The 23289-nt window shown below is 34.9% G+C and overlaps 1 protein-coding gene across 12 annotated transcripts in view; it reads left to right on the forward strand.

The window, feature by feature from the left end:
• Ptpn13 (protein tyrosine phosphatase non-receptor type 13) overlaps positions 1–23289 on the forward strand; it is a 196089-nt gene that overhangs the window by 36756 nt on the left and 136044 nt on the right. For all 12 annotated transcript variants that reach the window (XM_021721200.3, XM_078021578.1, XM_013366005.4 and 9 more), the window contains one exon: positions 3397–3515. In XM_021721200.3, coding sequence (XP_021576875.2) covers positions 3401–3515 — 115 coding nt within the window. In that variant the 5' untranslated portion in view covers positions 3397–3400. Of the gene's footprint in view, positions 1–3396; positions 3516–23289 lie in introns of those variants that run through there.

Below are 23289 nucleotides of genomic sequence, written 5' to 3' on the forward strand. Positions count from 1 at the left end.
TATGAGAAGTTACCTTTACTTTTTTATTTTCTTATATATACAGAATAATTATGTTTTAAAAGCCAGTTTCTTTAAAAGGGTACATAAGAACCAGTATTTTAAGATTTTGAAACTCAGAGCCAGGAGGTTGAGTTGTAGCATGCCCAGGAAAAAGAATAAAATAAAATTTAGAACCAGGCATGGTGGCACATCTTTGTAATCTAGCTACCAAGAGGCTGAAGCAAGATGATCACAAGTTTGAGGCCAGCCTGGGCAATTTTGCAAGAACCCTGCACCCCTCTGCCAAGAAGAAAGAGATAGAACCATAAGCAATTTACTTTGTCTATCACTTCTCTTTCTTTCTTCCCACCACTCCGCTTCCCCCACCCTAGGAGTTTTTTCCCTGCATCTATATAAAGATTCAGGTAGTGATTTTCTCCTTACTATTTGATGGTATAGTCACTTAAGTTTAAAAGACAGTTCCATTAAAAATGCCTACTCGTTATATGAACCAATATTTATATCTCCATTCAAAATTTAAACTTTCCCTTCCCTAACTGCACTTAGCTTATAGATGGGAGGCAATGTATTTAACTTTACTTTTTATTGCTTATCTCCTTACCCTCTGGCAAGTTGCTATATCCAACTTCATTGGGATTCAAACTACAGGAATAGAAGCAGAAAATCAGTTTTTCCTGATTTCTATTGTAAAGAGCTTCATTTGTTCATTTTATCTCTTTTAGAGCTTTATGGTTATTCATAGTAGTTGAGGTCTTTTAATTTACTCTAATTTCCACACAAAAGAGAAAACATTCAACCTTTGAGTTTCTGAGTTTGGCTAATTTCACTTAGCACAGTATTCTCCACTTCCATCCATTTTTGTTTTGAACTTAATATGTTTAAGGGTGGCCTTTTCTCTTGGGTGTATTTCATAATTTTTTTTTCAGTGTCCACTGGAACTGTACTTCCTGTGACAATCCAGAAAATTTTTTCTCCAGTTAGCCAGTACCCTTTAACCCTTCTGGTCTTCAACTTGCTTTCTTCTCAGGCCATTTTTTCAATAATAATAATAATTCGAATTCTTCTTCCTCCTCTTCTCCTCCTTCCCTCTTCTCCTCTTTCCCTTGCTCTTTCTTCTTGGTGGTGCTCTGTATATTTCAGGTGGCACTTTGGGTAGACATGCATTTATATGTGTATGTTTTTGTATACGTGCAATGCTGGGAATGAAAACTATTTTGATGCATATTTTGAGATATAATTCACATGCCATTCAATTTAGCACATACCTACATACCTTGGGTGTTTTTAGTATCTACAGAGTTATGCAACCATCACTACTATCTAAATATTAGGATGTTTTCATCCTCTGGGCAGGACTGGAGATAGCTCCAGGCTTGTCCTCTGTCGGGCCTGCTTCCTTCCCTCTCCCCCCCCCCCCACCGTTCTACAAGTGTAGCTGGCTCCAGACACAGCCTGCTCCCTCACTCTTGTGTGTGCTCTTCTCCTCTCTCCCTCTTTGTGCTAACTTGTGTAATAGCCAGTGCCATTAGATTACTTTATACCAGTCTGCCATGTCACCTCCAACTCCAGGGAACACATTATCAAACACTCCAAGGGATTCCTGTGAAGCCTCTTTTACTGACTTGAGGTAAAAGGAAGGCCCCTTTCTACACTCCTTCTGCTTTAGAGGAGACATGAAAATCAGTACAAGTTTCTTCAAAGAAATCTTGTGCAATCTTTTTTCTTTATACCCTGTGTGTAGGCTTTGGAGCCATCTAACCGGTTCTCAGATGTAACACTTTGGAAATTTGCTACAGGGTAGTCTTTCCCACAAGTCATGTTGGTATCTGATTGCTAATGGTATCTTGATGCTTCTGTCGAAACTTTCAGTTTATAGTATGTTTCATGTAGAAGATAGTAGCTCACACATCTCTCTAAGAAATGCAACTTCTACTTTTTACTCTTGGACTAAGGTGCTATGATTCTAATAAGTATGTGAAAACCTAGAGACTTTTGCTATGGGTAAGAGGTCTGAATAAATAATCATACTTCTGTACCAGCTAAATAAAAACCCTTTGGCTTTTTCAAAGCAAGATATTACATCTTTCCTTTTAACTACTATATTATGTGTAATAGTAGACACCCCTCAGGGGCAGACTTTGAGCATAAAATGTTATAGTAAATGTTTTAAAAGAAAAGTGAAAAGACAAGTCTGGCCTTCCTGCACCTGAAATTGCTTTTATTCAATCTGGATTAAACTATCATAAATGTAAACTAAAAGAAAACTCCTGCTTTTCTTATCAGTTTTTAAACAAAGTCAACTTTTATCTAAATCAGATGTTTTTATAGTTTCATTTTAAAATATAATGATAAACTTAGTTACAGAAAATACAATTAAGTACAATATTTAACATTTTCAGTATCTTTTGGCTTCTTTCCTAAACCCATCTGCTGCTCTGTACTAATAGATATACCTCTTTATTTATTTATTTTTTTGGTACCAGGAATTGAACCCAGTTGTTCATTACCACTGAGCCCAGCCTTTTTTATTCTTTATTTTGTGACAACATGGTCCCACTAAGTTTCTTAGGGTCTTGCAAAGTTACTGAGATTGACCTCAAACTTGGTGATCCTCCTATCTCAGCATCCACAGTCACTAGGATTATAGGCGTGTGCCACTGTATCCAACTAATAGACATAAATTATATATTATGCTTAAATTGGTTTGGTTGGGGTATCAATCTTAGTGATACCATAAAGAACAGTTTTCAAGGCATGCCAATTGAGAAAAGTTTATATGCAAGTATTTTGAATAGCTGCATTTTTTCCCTTCCAAAATAAAAATAGGATCATTGAGCCCCATAGAGAATCTTAAATTTAATCAACATATCACAGTTATAGTATATATTTCACAGTTATAGTATATATTTATTAGAGATTATAGAATCCATTAAATATGGAATAAATGTGCTCTGCTTTATTCCCAAATTCCCCTGTGATGGCTAAAGATTATCTTTTCTATTCTACTCTTTATATCTGGTGTGCATAGGATAAAACTTGGAACTGAAATACAAAATTCTCGCAGTTTAGTCGGGCTGCTCTAGTTTGATCATCCATCTATATTTTGGTGTCTTCTGGTACCCTGGGTTCTCTGTCTTCTCATAAAATAGTCATCACCACTCTTATCCAGTTCTGTCTCTGAGGTGGATCCTGTTAGGCAAAAGCAATTAGTTTTGAGGGGGTTTCCTTCCAATTCCTTTACTCTTTATGAGTTTAAGACTATAGAACTATATTGAAAGCTGTATTGAGAAATTAGGTACACGAGGGTTCATAGTCTCTCATCATATGTAGACCTCTTGCTACTATAAGTGCAGTTAAGTTGCTAATGCCAGACCATCTGTTACCTTTGTTTTCTAGTAATATGCATGTGTCACTAGCTGAGGCCCTGGAGGTTCGGGGCGGATCACTGCAGGAGGAAGAAATATGGGCTGTATTAAATCAAAGTGCTGAAAGTCTCCAAGAATTATTCAGAAAAGGTATGTCACTTTTTAAAAAATATTTTATTTTGTATATTGAGTTGTTGAAAAACTGGTACATGGTAAGAAATTTGATTTTTGTTTGGTGGGGGCTGGGGGGGGTGACTGGGAATTGAACACCCAGGAATGCTTTACCACTAAACTATATCCCCAGTCTTTTTTATTTTTTATTTTGAGACATGGTCTTTCTAAGTTGTTAGCATCTTGCTGACTTGCTGAAGCTAGCTTCAAACTTTCAATCCTCCTGAGTCACGGGGATTACTAGTGTACACCACTGATCCCGGCAAGATATTTGATTTTTATTTTGGTATTCCAGTGTTTGGGGCCAAGCATGGAAAAAAATACTAAATCTTATCTCTTTGGGGGCTAAAAATGCTCAAATCTGTCTACATTAATTTGAACATATTCTGTGCACCTGATACTTCGTCAGACATTGAAAATGTAATGGTTGCCAAAACAAATAACTTTCCTTTTCTGCTTGGAACTTATACTTCTGTGTGGGAAGCAACTATTAACATAATAATCCTATGAACAAACAAAAAGTGCAACCATGGGGCTGGGGATGTGGCTCAAGCAGTAGCATACTCGCCTGGCATGCGTGTGGCCCAGGTTTGATCCTCAGCACCACATACAAACAAAAATGTTGTGTCCACTGAAAACTAAAAAAAATAGATATTAAAATTCTCTCTTTCTCTCTCTCTCTCTTAAAAAAAAAAAAGTGCAACCATGACAGGAGGGAGGAAGGATTCTGGGAGTTTATAAGAACACAAAGTAGGATTTGACCTGGTCATGGCAAAAGAAAAGAAAAACCTCCCTGCATAAGTTACCCCTGAACTAACACCTGGGAGAAAATTAGAAGTTGACTAGATGAGAGGGGGTTAAAAAATAGTCCTGGCAAAGAGAAAAATATGTACATCTCCTTTACTCTAAATTAGGTAATGTAGGCTAAATAAGTAGCCTGGTACTTCCTTGTCTTGAACACTTGGTCCAAATGGTTATATGACACGTTAGAGATTGAATAGTCACCTTTCAGTTGTCCAAAACCTTTGATGTTATGCTGAAAAGCTCCACATGAAGATAGTGTTTGTTCATATCACATGGCAGCGAATGTTTAGTAAATAGAATAAGTCAAGCTTCTAATAGAAGAATAGGCCTTAAAATTGAATAATAATAATAATAATAATAATGCCTAATAAACATGACAGAAATAGGTGAGGATTGAGGGTAGTGGTAGTCCTCAAAATGTGGTACCTGAACCACCAGCATTGATGTCACCTAAAACCTTATTAGAATGCCACCACGTAGGTGTACATTAGAGATCCACTAAATAAGAAACTCTGGGAGTGGAGCCTGGCAATTTGTATTTTAACAAGCATTCAATTACATTCTGATACTACCCTGTGAGAACCATCCATAGGACAGAATTGCTAAAGATCAAGAACCATGGGAACCTTTTGGAACAGTGTAGGAGTAGCCACTAATTGAATACAGGAAAGTCTAGAGCACAGGGATTTAGAGAAAGGTGGTAAAGCTTTGTTATTGTTTTCCAATCCAGGGACAAAAAACTGTGGAAAAAAACTGTGCTAGGGCCCACATATTAACTGCTTATTACCTTTACATTTGAGACACCTATTTTCTAAGAGTTTGAAGGTCTTTGATTAGAGTTAGGATTAATCTAAAGAAAATTTATTCTTTTTATCTGAAACAACTTGCCCAAAATCTGGCTATTTTAAATAACCTCTATTGCTTCGTTTCATTTTAATTTTTCAGAAAATTCTTAGAAATTCCAAAAGTGTAGGCACTCCAAAGTATAGAGCAGCCAGACTCCAAAGGTATTGTTGAAGGAAAGATATGTTGCTGGTATTAGTTAACGATTAACAAGAGTCAGTTGATTAATATTTAAGAAACATATACTTGTGAAGTATTATGTGGAAGATCCAAATGAGTAGAAGTTATCACTATTGCCCTTAAGGGACTTATTCAGATCAGAAAGATGCATGTGAGAAGTTTTACCACTTCAAAACAGAGTGCCAAATGAATGACAGAAACAATGAGTACTACAGATGTTCAGAAGAGAGAGAGAGAATACATCTTTTTATTATACAAAGGGCAGGATCACTGCCCAGGCCATGACTCACAGAATATAAAACCTCTTGCACTCTGTAAGTACTTAAGGGTTTTTCCTTCTTTCAAATTTCATAATGTTAATAGAGTTTGAATGTTTGAATTTACAGTTCTTGTCATTGAGAGATAATTATTGCATAACATATTGGCATATTATAATAGAGGCTTATTGGATGTATTATAAAATTAATTGTGAGGCAGCTATCTCTTACATACTGTCCAATGGGAGCTTGTTACCATAAGGCCCCCAGTCTGATTCTCAGGGTCGTATCAGTAATACAGAGAAATTAAATTTGACTTCTTTGGCAGTTGGGAGATTACCAATTGTTTTGATTGTTACCTGGAGGAAACAAATGGTCATTTGATTTACCTGAAATCTATGATCTTTTATTCCTTATATTTGATAATACAGTGTTATTTTACTACAACTTTTTCTGATTCTCATACCAACTAAAAAAAAATTATCAATTTGTTATTTTTGGATGAATTGTAGGTATTTTAATTCTCTGTTAGAAACACTTATGAGTAATACTGGGAATGTGTTACTGTAATACAGTGGCCTTCTCGAAGTCTGTTTTTCTAAAATGTGTTTTCCTTCCTTGATCTTCTTGGTCTTTCTGGGTCTGCTGTATAAACCTTTGTTTTGGTTTTTGTCAATATCTTTTTCTTCTCTCTTCTCTAACTCCTTTGTTGCTTTTGTGCCTTTTTGCAGTATGTGAGTGCAAACATGTTATTCCCATAAGAGAAAGATGGAAGTAAGCATTTCCTCTGGGGGATTTTTTAACAAAGGTCAAGAAAATAATCTGTTTTTTCATCTTTTTGAGTCTCCCAACAATTTGAGACTTTTAGCATTTCTTAAAACAAAAGCTTTATAATTATTATTCATAGAATCATGCTGTCTAAGCATGACCTCGTTGAAAGATCCCCATCTTCAAGTGAGTTTTTCTTCAGAGGAAGAAAAATTTTAACCTTGTAAGCAACATGCAATTCCAAACAATTTGATGCTGATGATGGTAGTTGATGTCCAGCCTGTGCGCTGCTTTAGTACCGATATTCAGGAGATGAGTGTTGATAGGGAAGAGTAAGGTTTACTTAAGGATAGCTCTGAAGAAGATTGAGGGTCTACCTCCTATAAAAGCTTCATCCTTTCTGGCCAGGCAAAGGTGTGTGTAGAAAGGGAAAAAGGCAGTGGCACTGCAAGCTGAGCAGGGTCTTCATCAGGGAGGGGTGTGTCTTCACCAGGACACTGCAGTGGATTTCAGTCTTCTACATCTGGTTACTAAGAGTGTTAAAAAGGCCTTCTGGATTCTATGCATCCAAAGGTTTAGCAGTTAACATCTAGATGGGACTTCTCTCTAAGAAGAAAAAGATTAGGGAGGATGGAAGGGCAGAAGAGAAGGGGGAGCAAAGGATAATTTCAAGGGAGCCCCTCTTATGGTTCTGCATCAGACACCACCTTGGGTGCCTTCCAATTCAATTTTGATAAGAGCTCGAGGACTCAGTCCTCTGAGAGTGTCTCTTGTTTTAGGCCCCAATCACAAACCCCACATTGTTTTACCTGTGCTGCTTCTTGATGGCTATAAATTGAGGTTCAATTAATTTGTGAGAGCAGCTCACAGAACTCAAGAAAGCATGGTTACTGGCATATTATAAAGGATATTGCAAGGGATAAAGATGAAAGGTGCATAAGGCAAGGTATATAGGAAAGGGTATGGAGCTTCCATGCACTCTGGGTATTCTCCCCTTCTCTAGCAGTTTCCATATGTTCGGATATCAGGAAGCTCTCTGAGCTCAGTTCTTTAGGCTTTTATGGAAGATTGATCATGTAGGCATAATTGACTACCTCACTGGCTACTAGTGATCAACTTAATGCTCCCTCTCTTCCCATGAGGCTGGGGGGTTGACTGAGTAGGAGGCACTTGTTAGATGAATATCATTGTCTAGACCAGCATGATGCATTGGAGTCCCAGTCAGAGGCCTAGTCCTGGAAATTCCAACAAATCACGTTCAGCCACTTGCCCCAAAAACTGAACAGGGGAGAAAATATGTGGGTATGTCTGTGTGTGTTTGTGTGTGTTGAAAAGCAGAAAAGGGGGCTGGAGATGTGGCTCAGGCGGTGGCACGCTCGCCTGGTATGCGTGCGGCCTGGGTTCGATCCTCAGCACCACATACAAACAGGGATATTGTGTCCGCCGAGAACTAAAAAAATAAATATTAAAAAAAACACTCTCTCTCTCTCTCTCTCCTCTCTCACTCTGAAACGGAAATGAGGAAAAACACTCCATTCACAATATCCTCCAAAAAAATAAAATAATTGGGAATCAACCTAACAAAAGAGGTGAAAGATTTATACAATGAAAACTACAGAACCCTAAAAAGAGAAGTAGAAGAAGATCTTAGAAGATGGAAAAATATACCCTGTTCATGGATAGGCAGAACTAACATTATCAAAATGGCGATATTACCAAAAGTTCTCTATAGGTTTAATGCAATGCCAATCAAAATCCCAATGGCATTTCTTGTAGAAATAGATAAAGCAATCATGAAATTCATATGGAAAAATAAAAGACCCAGAATAGCAAAAGCAATTTTAAGCAGGAAGTGTGAATCAGGCGGTATAGCGATACCAGATTTCAAACTATATTACAGAGCAATAGTGACAAAAACAGCATGGTACTGGTACCAAAACAGGCGAGTGGACCAATGGTATAGAATAGAGGACACAGAGACTAATCCACAAAGTTACAACTATCTTATATTTGATAAAGGGGCTAAAAGCATGCAATGGAGGAAGGATAGCATCTTCAACAAATGGTGTTGGGAAAACTGGAAATCCATATGCAAAAAAATGAAACTGAATCCCTTCCTCTCGCCATGCACAAAAGTTAACTCTAAATGGATCAAGGAGCTTGATATCAAATCAGAGACTCTGCGTCTGATAGAAGAAAAAGTTGGCTCTGATCTACATATTGTGGGGTCGGGCTCCAAATTCCTTAATAGGACACCCATAGCACAAGAGTTAATAGCAAGAATCAACAAATGGGACTTACTTAAACTAAAAAGTTTTTTCTCAGCAAGAGAAACAATAAGAGAGGTAAATAGAGAGCCTACATCCTGGGAACAAATTTTTACTCCTCACACTTCAGATAGAGCCCTAATATCCAAAGTATACAAAGAACTCAAAAAATTAGACAATATGATAACAAATAACCCAATCAACAAATGGGCCAAAGACCTGAACAGACACTTCTCAGAGGAGGACATACAATCAATCAACAAGTACATGAAAAAATGCTCACCATCTCTAGCAGTCAGAGAAATGCAAATCAAAACCACCCTAAGATACCATCTCACTCCAGTAAGATTGGCAGCCACTATGAAGTCAAACAACAACAAGTGCTGGCGAGCATGTGGAGAAAAGGGTACTCTTGCACATTGCTGGTGGGACTGCAAATTGGTGCGGCCAATTTGGAAAGCAGTTTGGAGATTCCTGGGAAAGCTGGGAATGGAACCACCATTTGACCCTGCTATTGCCCTTCTCGGACTATTCCCTGAAGACCTTAAAAGAGCATGCTACAGGGATGCTGCCATATCGATGTTCATAGCAGCACAATTCACAATAGCTAGACTGTGGAACCAACCCAGATGCCCTTCAATAGATGAATGGATAAAAAAAATGAGGCATCTATACACAATGGAGTACTATGCAGCAATAAAAAATGACAAAATCATAGAATTTGCAGGGAAATGCATGGCACTAGAGCAGATTATGCTTAGTGAAGCTAGTCAATCCCTAAAAAACAAATACCAAATGTCTTCTTTGATATAATGAGAGCAACTATGAACAGAGCAAGGAGGAAGAGCAGGAAGAAAAGACTAACATTAAACAGAGTCATGAGATGGGAGGGAAAGGAAGAGTAAAGGGAAATTGCATGGAAATGAAGGGAGACCCTCATTGCTATACAAAATTACATATAAGAGGTTGTGAGGGGAATGGGAAAATAAACAAGGAGAGTAATGAATTACAGTAGATGGGGTAGAGACAGAAGATGGGAGAGGAGGGGAGGGGGGATAGTAGGGGATAGGAAAGGTAGCAGAATACAACAATTACTAATTGGGCATTATGTAAAATTGTGGATGTGTAACCGACGTGATTCTGCAATCTGCATTTGGGGTAAAATTGGGAGTTCATAACCCACTTCAATCTAATGTATGAAATATGATATGTCAAGAGCTTTGTAATGTTGTGAACAACCAATAAAAAAATAAAAAATTTAAAAAAAATAAAATAAATATTAAAAAAACTCTCTCTCTCTCTCTCTCTCTCTCTCTCTCTCTCTCTCTCTCTCTCTCTCTCCTCTCTCACTCTCTCTAAAAAAAAAAAAAAAAAAGAGAAGCAGAAAAGGAACTTTGATCAGTATAGCTACACCAGGAGGACAAAGGAGACCAGCATTTCCAGCCCTATCTTCAGGGTACTAGCATGAGCTTCCAGATTATACAGACAAGAGGACCAGAAGTATGCATAGTCAAGCAGTTATGCTCAAACTGTGGCCTGGCTGATCATTATTTAAGGATTGGTCAGGCAGAGGCCTTGTTAGAGATAAGAAAGTTGCTCTTGCCAGGGAGATAGTTTTCACTTATCACAAGAGGTTTATAGATCAGACCTGTTCTTCTTGAAATCCACAGTGACTGATTCAGAGCAAAGAAGACAGATGCAAATAGAGCCAGAAGCTGGGCATGGTGGCACACGCCTGTAATCCCAGCTACACAGGAGACTGAGAAAGGAGGATCACAAGTTCAAAGTCAGCCTGGGTAATTTAGCAAGACCCTCTCTGAAAATAAAATTTTTGAAAAAGGAAGGGAATGTAGCTCAGTGATAGAGTGCTTTTGTGTAGTATGTGCAAGATATCTTGAATTCAATCCCCAATACACATATACAAACAAACAAACAAAAAAGTAGAGGAAAAGAGAGATGCCAAGTTTTAAATCTGTTTTTAGTTATACTGATTGGACATTTGCAAATGCAAGTGAAGAGCTTAAGTTCTTGTTATAAGCACAGTGGCCAATTTAAATATTTCTTACAAAAGTGAAAGAGGTTGAGTATTGATGAAGACAAGGATAAAGAAATGACTAAATGGGTTACATAATTTAGGAAATCCAATATTTCATAACATGTTAAAAGCAGCTCAGACTAAGCGATGACATTCTCTTAGCTCAATTTAAAAGATGCCTGGTAGGTACGTTAACACATATGTTTGCCAAGACCACTCCTGCTTTTCAAACTTGACAAGATAGAAATATGCAAGCAAGTTTGCAAATCTGAGTGACTTCACCCTGGGGGACATTTTCATATCATATGATAATGGACTGGATAATCATTAATGACTAATGGGATTCTAGTAATAAGCCAGTATTTTTGAGTTCTGTATCCTTTTGATTCAAGGAATCCATGTTCCAAGTCTAAGGTTGGACTGATACTGTGAAATATATATGCAGTTTTTATCCCTATTTCCTTGCATACAGTTCCAAAATCTCTTGGATTTACAAAGTGGTAAGTGTATTTTTGTATGGTAATAGATTGACTGGTGACTGGAAGTCCCCAGGTAGTTAGGTTGGGGAAGAGGGAGTGAGTGGGATTTGGTCACTGAAAGACCAAGGCAGAATTAGAGGGTTGAGACCTTTCAGCTCTACTTGTCTGTCTGTCTATGTCTCTCTTTCTCTCTCTCTTTTGGTACTGGGGATTGAACTCAGGGGCATTCTACCACTAAGCCACACCCTCAGCCCTGTTTTGTGTTTTATTTAGACAGAATCTCACTGAGTTGCTTAGCACTTTGTTTTTGCTAAGGCTGGCTTTTGAACTGGCAATCCTACTGCCTCAGGCTCCCGAGCTGCTGGGATTACAGGCATGTGCCACCTCACCCAGTTTAGCCTCACTTCTCTTAATGCCATACCCCAACCCCCCCACATACAGAGGAATAGGATTGAAAGTTTAGGTGATCACCAGTGGTCTATGATTTAATCATCATGTTTATATAATGAGATTTCAGGAGAACTTCAGATAGCTGAACATAGAGGTTCCTGGAGGGTGTTGTGCCCAGAGAGAACAGAGAAGCTCCACACCCCTCCCACATACCTTTTCCTATGTATCTCTTCCATTTTTGTATCTTTAAAAAATATATTCTTTACAATAAACCAGTAAGTGTAAGTAAGATATTTTCCTGAGTTCTGTGGGAAGCTCTTATCAACTTCACTGAACCTGAGGAGGGGCGTAGAAGGAACCTCAACTTGTCCATCAGATAGAAATATAGATGACAACCTGTTTGCAATTGGAGACTGAAATGAGAGCTGTCTGCAGCTAGGTAGTGTCAGAGTGGAACTGAATTAGAGGACACCCAGTTGGTGCTCACTGTATAGTTGATTGTTCAGCTGGTGTGTGGGGAAGAGCCTCACATTCGATGACAGAAGCATGTTGTGAGAACATAAAAACTGGGTTGGTTTGTTTTTCCTGTATTTCAGAATACACCTTTAAGATTTCAGTTTTTGCATCCTAGATGAATTCGTGTAGGTATTCAGTGGTTCTAAATAATATTTTAAAAATGCTATTCTTGTGCTTTTTCTGGATAATCTTTAGAAGTGAGATTATTGCTGCTTTAGAAAGCTTAGCTTACCATTATATAAATTGCCCAAAATAGTAATTATTTTAGTTGTGAAGCTGTTGCCCTCTGCAGAAAAGAGCTCTTTTGAAACTATGGAATTTTAAATTGGTAGAGTAGTTGATTAATTGGTGTTAAATCTCTCTTTCCTGAAAGGATTTAAGTCTTATATAAATCTGTTTTATGTGGTTACTTCTGGTTTCTTGTTTAATAAATAAAATAATAATGAAATGAGCAATTTGAGGTTAAAAGATAACAGAATAAAACATAAGAAGAACTAAAAGCGTGCATGATTTATTATCAAAATAAAAAATTTAAAGAACTAAAAAGAACTACTTCGTGTTCTTTGGTATACGTAGAAGACCATGTTGTATTTCTTGTTGTCTTTAGAAAACAAATTTGGATAAGGTAGTAGAGAACAGGATATATAGAATCCTTTGGCTGTATTTTATTATAAATTCTTTGAAAATAAACTTGAGAATGACAAATTAGTACAGATATATGGGACAAAAATCAAATTTTTCTTCATTCCCTAAGAAATATTTTAAAATCGGAATTTATAGGTACTTAAAAAAAAAGTCTTATTAGAGAATGAAAAAAATGCATTTTTCTATCAGCAAAATTTAGTGATGTATTAAGGTTTTCTAATATATAAAATCCTTATATTATACAAACAATTTCAGAGTCTCTCCTGATATTGTAAGAAAAAAGTAGAAGAAATGCCTACATAAGCTCAGAACACTTACACATATATATTTTTAAAATTTTTTCTTTACACATGGACACATATCTTTTTTTGTTAATTTATTTTTATGTGGTGCTAAGGATCGAACCCAGTGCCTCCCATGTGCAAGGCAAGCGCTCTGCCACTGAGCCACAACCCCAGTCCATTTACACATATTTACTTATGGAATAAAACTTTTAGAGCTGAAGAGATCTCCATTCTGTCTACATTTTAGAGATAAGAAAACAAGTTGTAGTTTAAATAACTCAGAAGTGTTAATATTGGCAGAACAGAAACAACTATTTTAAAGCAAGTCATTATGAGCAGTATCTAAAAATTGATAGTTCTTTTATGAGCATAGATGCCAATAGTGTGTTTTGAAAACAATATCAGATGACATCTCTTTAGATTTATAGATATTGAAAGAATAATAAGGGAAAATTATGAACAAAGTTGTTAAATATTCAATATTCATTCTTAATTTTTTAAAAACTCAACTAGGAATAGAAAGGAACTACCTCAACCTGATAAAAGGGATGTACAAAAGGTTAGAACTAATATCATACTTAAATAGTGAAACATTGAATCTTTCCCTAAGATCAGGAATAAATCGAGGATGTGTGCTCTCATTACTTCTTTTCAGCATTGCATTTAAAGTTCTAACCAGTGCAGTAAGACAAGAAAAAGAAAGGACATCTACATTAGAAAGAAAGTAAAGTTGTATTTATTTGAAGATGATATCATCTATGTAGAACATTTAATAGTAACTACAAAGAAAGCCACTAGAGCTAATGTGTTTGGCAAGTTAAAAGATATAAGGTCAGTATTTAAAAATCAATCATATCTTTACTTGATATCAGTGAACAATCAGAAATTGAGATTTTCAAATATCATGTGAAAATGGTAAAAAAAATAAAATGGAATTTCAAAATATGAAAAAATTAGAGATGAATCTGACAAAAGATATGAAGGCCTATAAAATGAAAAATAAAAATAATACCTAAAGAAATTAAAAGACCTAAATAAATGGAGATCTGTACTGTGTTCCTGATTAGAAGACTCAGTGCCATAAAGATGTTAATTTTGTCCAAATGGATAGATTTGATTTTTCTAGAATTCAAGAAGTTTATTCTAAAATTTATATGGAAATTCAGTGGACTTAGAGTAGCCAAAATAACTTTGAAAAAGAGTAAAGACTCACAAAATCTAATTTTTAAGACTTCTTATTATTGAGAGCTAGGCATGTAGCTCAGTGGTATATAGTGTTTGCCTGGCATACACGAGACCTTGGGTTCAGTTTCCAGCACTGCAAAACAAAAACAAAAACAAAAAAAATAAATGAACAACAACAAAAAACTTATTATAAACCTATAGTAACCAAATCAGACAAATAGATCAGTGGTAGCATAATAGATTTTAGAAATAAACTCACACTTAGGCTAACCTTTAAACACACACTGAACTTCAAACTGACTTCCTGGGATTTGCTGTTGTTATTGTTAAAGCCTTTATATAAATATAGAAAACTTGTTTTTTGTTTGGTTTGTTTTTTTGCGGTACAATAAATTCAGAGCCTCATGCATGCTAGGAAAGCATTCCACCACTGAGCTACAATCCCAACCCTTTTTTAACTTTGGGACAGGGTCTCACTGAATTGCTGAGGCTAACCTCAAATTATGATTCTCCTGTCTCATCTCCTGTGTAGCTGGGGTACAGGTGTGTGCCACAGAGATTGATTGTAGAAAGTTTTTATGAAATAAAAATTTTTGAGTAAATCCTTACATAGTGTATTGCAGCTTTTAAAAGACCAGATCATAACTACTCCACACCCCTTTTACATTCCTAATTATCTACACTCATAATTTTGTTGATTAAGAGGGCGTATCAGTTGTCTTTGACATGCTACATCTTGCTGTGCATTGGTAAGGCCATAATGAACAGGTCTATCTAGTTAAATGTGTTTGAACCAGATAAAATTACCCCATTTGTTCCTTGGAAACAAACTATAAAACTTGAGATTAAATTTAATATCTAGCATTCTTAAAATGAATAATGTATGTGGTTTGACAAGTGTATGAAGCAGTCATAATGAATAACCCTTTCTTTCCCCACAAACACCTAGGCATTATACTGTTTTAATTGGAAATTATTTTGACTTTAGACATTTTAAACAGATAATTTTCATAAATTCACAGTCATATAGTTTGAGGGGAAAGTTGCTACATGTCATCCTGTCTTATCCCATCCTTAGTGATAAATATACTTTTAATTACTCAGTGTATTTGTTTTAATTTGTATGCTTATGTGAACTTTTAAAATGGTGAGGTATAAAATGTACAGTAAGAGCACTATTCTTGGTTGTACAGCCTGATGGATTTTATGAATGTATGCACACCCAGATTAAGAAACCGAACATTTCCAGAACCCAGAAGTTTCCTTCAAGCTCCCTACTAGACAATTCTTTGCCACCAAGGCTAATCATTACTATGACATTTCACATACACAAGCTTGGCCTAGTTTTCAACAGCAGAATAAGAGAATCTCACAGTGTCTACTCCTTTTTTGTCTAAGTTTTTATTCAGCATTCTAACTGGTTTTTTTTCCCTTCAGTTTAATTAACTTTCTTATATTTCTAGACTCCAAAATTATTCTGGTCAGTTAACAATTGCATTCCAAAAATTGACCTTGAAAAAGGTTTTTCTTTTTCCTCTTTTTTTTTATAACTAAGTTTTAAAAAAAATGTTTTGCCATTTTTTTCCCCTCAAATGTAGAAATTTAAAGGGTGTTATATGCTTAGTATCATTTAGTTTAGATTTTTCTCTTCCTGGGACGATGTATATTAGTTATAATAAACAGTCTTACAAGAAATATATAACTAATATTTTTTTTAAAAATAGCTCACCTTTCAAATAATTCTACTTTCCTCTTTTGTTTTTGAGAAGGAAAAGGTTTTTATAATGTAAGTAGGGGAATGATATCTGAAGAAAGCAGAGAATGAATGGCATTAGTAACAAGAAAAATATTTTTCATATTAGAATCATTTTGGCACAAAACAAAGCTAGTTTCTCTCTGGGAAAGTATATTTTCTTTTTCTGAAAATTGAAAATATACAGTAATCTTCATTGACCTTTCATCCAGTTCTCAAAAAATGAAACAAATACCATTTCCTGTTGATACTATTGGTTTTTCAGTCTTTGTAAAAATTCCATGCCCTGGAAAGTAAAAAGAAGTCACCTGAGATCATTTAAATTTTGCAATTTCCCCTTAGGTTAGAAGAGAACAAAATCTCTTTAAACTTAAAACTACAGTTGGGAGAGGGAAAAAAAAAACTGCTTTATAAAAGACCTTAATTATAAAACTTATTTCTTTTGGTAATTTTCTCTGTTGTTGTTGATAGTTTTATGATCTACAGAGGCTATCCTGAAGTTGTTAGGTGGCAACAGAAATGTCAGTGCTTTGAGAGGGTTAGTACTCTATTCCAAAATTGCTTAGGCAAAATGGTTAAAAGATAGCAATAAAATTAAGTTTATAAATAGACCCTTTACCATTAACAATTGACATTTTTATAACTGTTTAACTAGGGTGGCCAAAAAAGATATGATTGTTTTATTTTTAAAAAGAAACCACCTTCAAGCAAACGTTTTTAGAAGTCTTCAGCCTAAATATTACATGTATCGAATAGTATTATTCTCAAAGTTTGGATCCTCGTCAGGGAAATAAAAATTATTATTAATTTGAAGACCCTTTCTAGGTACTGGTTGTGTGCCTAATCACACATTTATTTATCAGATAGGATGGGAGAGATCAAAGGTGCTCATTGCAATGCTTGAACAGGCACAATATAGATATTTACTAAATTTATAGAAAGTGTTGGAGAAGAAACAAAACACATTAAAAGTTATTTTGTAGTTTGTCTTAATTTTGAAATATTAGCAAGTGAATATAATGTTATTAGGTGATGAAGGGGAGAAATTTTTCTTACCCATCACTAAGTTCATAGCTGAGGCCACTATTACCAAGGACAGATTAAAAGTGAAAGCATCAATATTTACTTAAAGTAACTTGTAGGTGAAATAGCAGCCTTCAGAAAGGAAGACCCAAAGAAATGAGTGACCTTGTTTCTGTATAGATTTTCTTTTGTTTTGGTTTTGGTTCTGGATATTGAACCCAGGGCCTTACACATTGTAAGCACAAGCTCTTCCAGGGAGCCACACCCCCATGCCAAACTGCCAGATTTTTATGCTAAATTTGGTGTAGAAATTGAATTGTTATAAAGAAGTATGATTGTATAATGAAGTTTGATCTAATGGTAATGAACTAGGGGGATTTCAGAAGGCCTGTTTGTTTAGCTTATTCTCTGTATTCCTATGTTCAGAGAAAAGGATGATCCTTTCCTCCAGGTATAGGAAGGGTACCTCTTGAAAGAGGGTCTTATGATCTCTTTCAAAGGAGAAAGTTAAGAAAAGATCAGAACATGGCCTTTGTACTTCTGCAGTTTCCTCAAATGCCTGTGTGCCATGTTTGGGGGTAGCAAATCCCGATCCGTGCCAGTGGATAAGGCAGTTTACTTTTAAATGTCACTAGCATTCTCAGTTGGGTGCCATTTAATCAGCTCCTCCTTGTAAACAAGGAGGAGCATTTTATTTTATTTTTAAAATTTGTTTTAGTTGTAGATGGACACAATACCTTTATTTTGTTTATTTTTATGTGGTACTGAGGATCGAACCCAGTGCCTCACATGTGCTAGGCAAGCACTGAACCACTGAGCTACAACTCCAGCCCCAAAGAGGAGCATTTTAGATTTCACTTCTAGTCTAACTTATCTCTGATAGGTATTTTACCTAATACAATGACTATTTTATAATTTGGATAAAGCAGTTACTTGTAACATTTTCTGACTTTCTATATCCCTTGTTTTTCCTTATTTACCCATTATTTTTGCCTCTCTTGTATCATTTTGTTTTCACTTGTAGCTTTATGAAAGTATATATAAGGTCAAATATATATGTAAATATATATGTGCTTTTAACATATTCCATTTTATGAGAAACTTATCAATTGATGTAGAATTGGAAGCAACTTAATTGAGCTATGACACCATTGTATTAATAATACCATTTAGTGTCCCCAAATAAGAGCAATGGTTCTTATACGTCTGTGATGTAGGTTGGTCTGAGCATCTGACTCCTCAGGAAGTGTCTTAAAAGTAAGTGTGCAGAATTCTGTGTCTAGTCTTCAGAATTCACACAAAAATCCTCTGTGACTTAGGAGACGGAAGGTCTGTGTGTTTTTTAAAAATTATCTCAAGCTTCCAAAGTCAAACACTTTGTAAATATGTTTGTTTCAATATCCCTTTTTGTTATTACTATTTTAACATTTGCAATACTTAACAAAATAGTTAACAAAGCTGATATTTGAAAGCTGAATCATACTTGAAAATATAACTGAACTGGAGAATAGATTACAGATCCAGAACGTTCTCTGGGTGAATAATTAGGAGTTTTGGATATTTGGAAATTGAAAGAAAACTTTGCTTTCCTTCACAATGGAACTCCAAAATAACTCTGTGTGTGTGTGTGTGTGTGTGTGTGTGTGACCAGCATAGTCTTAGTTGATAAGTTATTGTCACAGTACAGACAGAAGAGCACCTTTAAAACTTGTGGACCAGTGCTATAGAGTTAAAATTGTAAACAAACTCTTTCCCCCCCTACCCAGCTTCAGTAGATGGTCTGTATGCATGGGTTCCATATCTGTGTATTTCATCAACCACATATTGAAAATGTGATTAGGCCTGTGATGGTCATGTCAGTACTAGACACGTATAGACTTTTCTTTTTCTTGTTGTCATTCCGTAATTGTTATACAGCATAACAACCATTTACATCATATTGTGTATTATAAATAATCTAGAGATAATTTAGTATATATGGGAGAACATGCATAGATTATAGGCAAATACAATGCCTTTTTATATAAGGAACTTGAGCATCTGCAGATTTTGTTATCCATGAAGGGTTCTGGAACTAATACCCTAGGAATATTGAGGGTTAATTATATTTCAGTTACATTAGTATAATGACATTGTAGGGATCTTTAGAAAATTCATAGTTTTTATCTGTAACTTACAATTTGGAAAAATATGTGAAAACATTTACAAAAGCATTTTCGTCATTATTTTGGCATATAATTTTTGTAGATGTGATCTTTTAAAAACATTTTTTTTTAGTTACAGGTGAATATAATACCTTTATTTTTTATTTTTATGTGGGTTGAAGATCAAATCCAGTGCCTCACATGTACTAGGTGAGCACTCTACTGCTGAGCCATAACCCCAGCCCCCCAGTGATTTTTTTAAAATTTATTTTAATTAGGCATATATGATGGCAGAATGCATTTTGATTCATTGTATACAAGTAGAGCACAACTTTTCATTTGGGATGTGATTTTTTTATCGATGATGATATAACACTTTGGAAAACAGGTTGAATAGTCTTGCTGTCAGGCTCAAAGAGAAGATTGTTGGGATTTTTTTTGTTGTAGTTGTTCACTTTCTCATTTATCATATGGTACACAGCAACAAATTTATTGTTTGTGAACACCTTTTATTTTACAGATGAAAAATAATATATGCATATGTGTGTGTATGTGTGTATTCATAGGCAATCTTTTATGTAACCCATTATAGTTTTAATGTGAAATTATCTAAAAATAAATAATGCTGGGTATTTTTTCATATGCACATTTGCCGTTTAATTATCTTCTTCAGTGAAATACCTGTTTATGTGTTTTGTTAATTTTTTATTTGCTGATGGTTGAGTTTTCTAGTCTTTGTATATTTTGTAAAAAAGTATTGCAAATGTTAAAATAGTAATAACAAAAAGAGAGAAAAACTTTAAAAAAAAAGAAGATTGGAAATGTTGGAAACCAAAGGAATATCAAAGAGAAGGAACTTAGTATATCAAAGGACTAAAATGAACAGATTTCTCCTCAAGAGTGTGTTAAAAATGGAAGATGGAATTGAAAGGAACTTCTGCTATTTCTTTTATGCTATTTGATCATGTGCCCAAGGAAGCTTACTAAAGAAGAAAGCAAATTCTTAAGTGACCTGCTTCCCTCTATCCACATTGATCAATCAGTTAAGCCCTGTCATTTTTAACAATAATAATTGATTTGGTTTTACCCATGTAGATTGTCTATATATTACTTATTAAGCTCAGATCTCACCAGTGTTTTGTTAGCAAGTTGCATAGTTCTAAAATTACCTCAAGAATCTTGCAAGTGCTTAACAAAACAAAACTACCAGAAGCTTAATTGATCATAAGCCATACCAAAATTCCAGTGGTTGTGGTTTGGATAAGTAGCTTGCATCTATTTAGTCATTTAAAAATAAACAGAAAATGTGTGTGTGTTGTGGGGGTGAGCTATCATTAAGAAATTAAAAATATCTTTTCTATTTTTCTTTTATTTTCTATTCTAGGGAAGAAAAACTCATTAAATAGATCAATTTAGAGTGACAACTTTGCATTTCAGAATGCTACAACTTCTATTACAAATAGATTTTCTAAAATTATATGCTGATATGATAGTGATATATATTTAAATAAATATTTTCATTTAATAATTCATACTATATTCCTAAGGATAACAACTAAGTACAGTAAAACATCTATTTGACAACTATAGTTACTTAATAAATTGGCCTGTTTGTCAGATCTTAAGCCAATTGTTACAAATTGGGGAACTATGCTAACTAGGAATGCCATGTAATAAACAGAATACTTATTTAAGGGTTATTCCCCAAAGAATTAATTATAATTAAAGAAAAATATAGCACTTTAGAGTACATCATACCTTAAATCACCTGTATTTCTAATATGACTTCTAGGTTAGAGGTGCCAAAAAATTCTCAAACATCTAGAATAGAGCAGTTTGAGACTTGAATCTGTTTTTCTGAAAATGATACTTGTTACGGATAGTGCACTCCTTGTCTTCCACTGGGGAAAAACATGAAGTGATTGAGTTTGTATTTGAGTAGTGGTTGTTTTTAGATGAGTTGTTTATATCTGGTATCTTTAGAGAGGTTTTGTTAAATAGTCATGGAATTGTTCTAAGTGGGTTTTTTGTTGTTGTTTTGTTTCCCATTAATCCTCATAAAAGCCTTCTCTTTGAGATAACAACTGGCTTTACAGAGAAGGAAATTGAGGGACAGAGAGGCTATTTAAGATCACAGTTATAAGCTATAAACGTCAAACCTAGGATTGGAACACAGGGCTTCTTGCTTAGTCTGTACTCCTAACCACTATGCATACCATCTTTCTTAAGTGAAACTACATGCTAAATTAATGAAGTCAGATATTAAAAAGAATGAAATGAGGCTGACAGTTTCTCTGATATGTTTCCAAATCTCCTAGATGAGCTTAGAGATTTGTATAATTAGCAAAGTCTGGGACCTACTATACCAGAATATAAACTCCTGAGAACAAAGCCTTGTGAGAGTTTATTAAATGCTATTGAGTGATTGACTGTATCAAAAATACTTATGTGATATAAAATGTCTTTAAAGAGTCTATCACTATCAGTTTGTATTATTATAGGAATCAGTTTCAATCATTTATACAATTTTATTTTCAAAAAAAGATTACTATTCTATCATGTTTCATATTAGAGGAGGTGAAATTTTAAAAAGTAGTAAAAAAACTTAGGAGGAATTAATTAATTCAATGAATCTTACATAATTTATCACAAAACAGTAATATCAAAAATATTAAAATACTGGGGAACTAGTCTATACTCTTTTCTTGTTTGTACAATAAATTATACCAAGTGATTGAGATTAACCATGTATATTCATATGCACATATGAATTGAATTTTTGAGAGAATTTTGTATAATAGAGTGACTTCACTCAGTCCTTCAGGGTTTGGAACAAAGGCTTTTGCACAGATTTTTGACAGTTACCCTCATAGAATATATATAATAGGAGGATGACAATTCTTTACTTGTGCTTGAATAGGCAAAGAAAGGGATTTTTCAGGTTGAAATCATGCTGTTGATGTTCTAAGTCTTTACATTATTTCCTGATAATTTTGACTGTTGTTCCTTTGCTATGTTTGTTTCCCAGTTATGACCATTTTCCTAAATTTTTATACAACAAATGGAGGCATAAAAATTAAGAGGGGAACTAAAGGAAATGACAAGATTCCTCAGGAGAAGAATATGAATGTTAAGTGGTCCATAGATGTTAAGTTTAAGAAAACATGGAGGCAGAGACAGGAGGATCACAAGCTTGAGACCAGCCTACATTACTTAGGGAGACACTGCCTCAAATAATAAATATATTTTTTAAAAAGGGAGGCAGGGGAGAATTCTATAATATAGAATCCTCTCAAATTCAGTTCATATTGCATATGAATATACATTTCAGATCAATCACCTGGTATAATTTAATGTACAAATGAGGATGGGGGAAAAGTTTAGAGTAGTTTCAAGGGGCTGGGGTTGTGGCTCAGTGGCAGAATGCTTGCCTTGCACATGTGAGGCACTGGGTTCAATCCTCAGCACCACATAAAAATAAATAAACAAACAAAATAGTGATATTGTGTCCCTCTATAACTAAAAAAAAAAAAATAGTTTTGATGTTTTTTGAAGATGTAGTTCAATGGTAGAAAGCCACTGGGTTCAATCCCCAGGTGCCTCCAACAACAACAACAACAACAACAAAAAGCTTCTCTGCATATCAAATTTCTGCTTATTGCTAACTTTCTCTAACTACTTGAAATTCTCTTTAAGGAGCTTTTTCTGGGGAATGTTGGTATAAGTCTCTAAATAGAGTCACTTGACTACTGGAATCAGTGCATATCAGATTTAGTCTTTCATAATAGCATTCTTGAGTGCAGTCAGCACACAACTAAAACACAGGACATAAAATTTTAAGATCCTGGACTCTTATCTTAAAATATTCTTTTGTTAGCATTCTGTGAAAGATTTTGAAAACATTTGCTTTAAATTCCTTCCTTTAGTTGTCAAGAAGGTGGATTAAAGACCAATTCTAACCACAAACTCTAAATTCCCTGATTTATAGGTTTATATAACTCTTTACAATTATTTAAAAATATATTTTGTGGTTTGACTATATTTTCTGAAGAATCCAATACTTAAATGTCATGTATGTGCTTTGGAAATTTGACAGCAATGTACTTTGTGGTCACAGTTTCTTTAGCTTTATTACAAGACGTTTGAAAACTTTGTATCATTTCTGTGTGTTTTTTAAAAG

This window comes from Ictidomys tridecemlineatus, chromosome 9 (genome assembly GCF_052094955.1).
Source record: "Ictidomys tridecemlineatus isolate mIctTri1 chromosome 9, mIctTri1.hap1, whole genome shotgun sequence".
NCBI classification, from domain to species: domain Eukaryota; kingdom Metazoa; phylum Chordata; class Mammalia; order Rodentia; family Sciuridae; genus Ictidomys; species Ictidomys tridecemlineatus.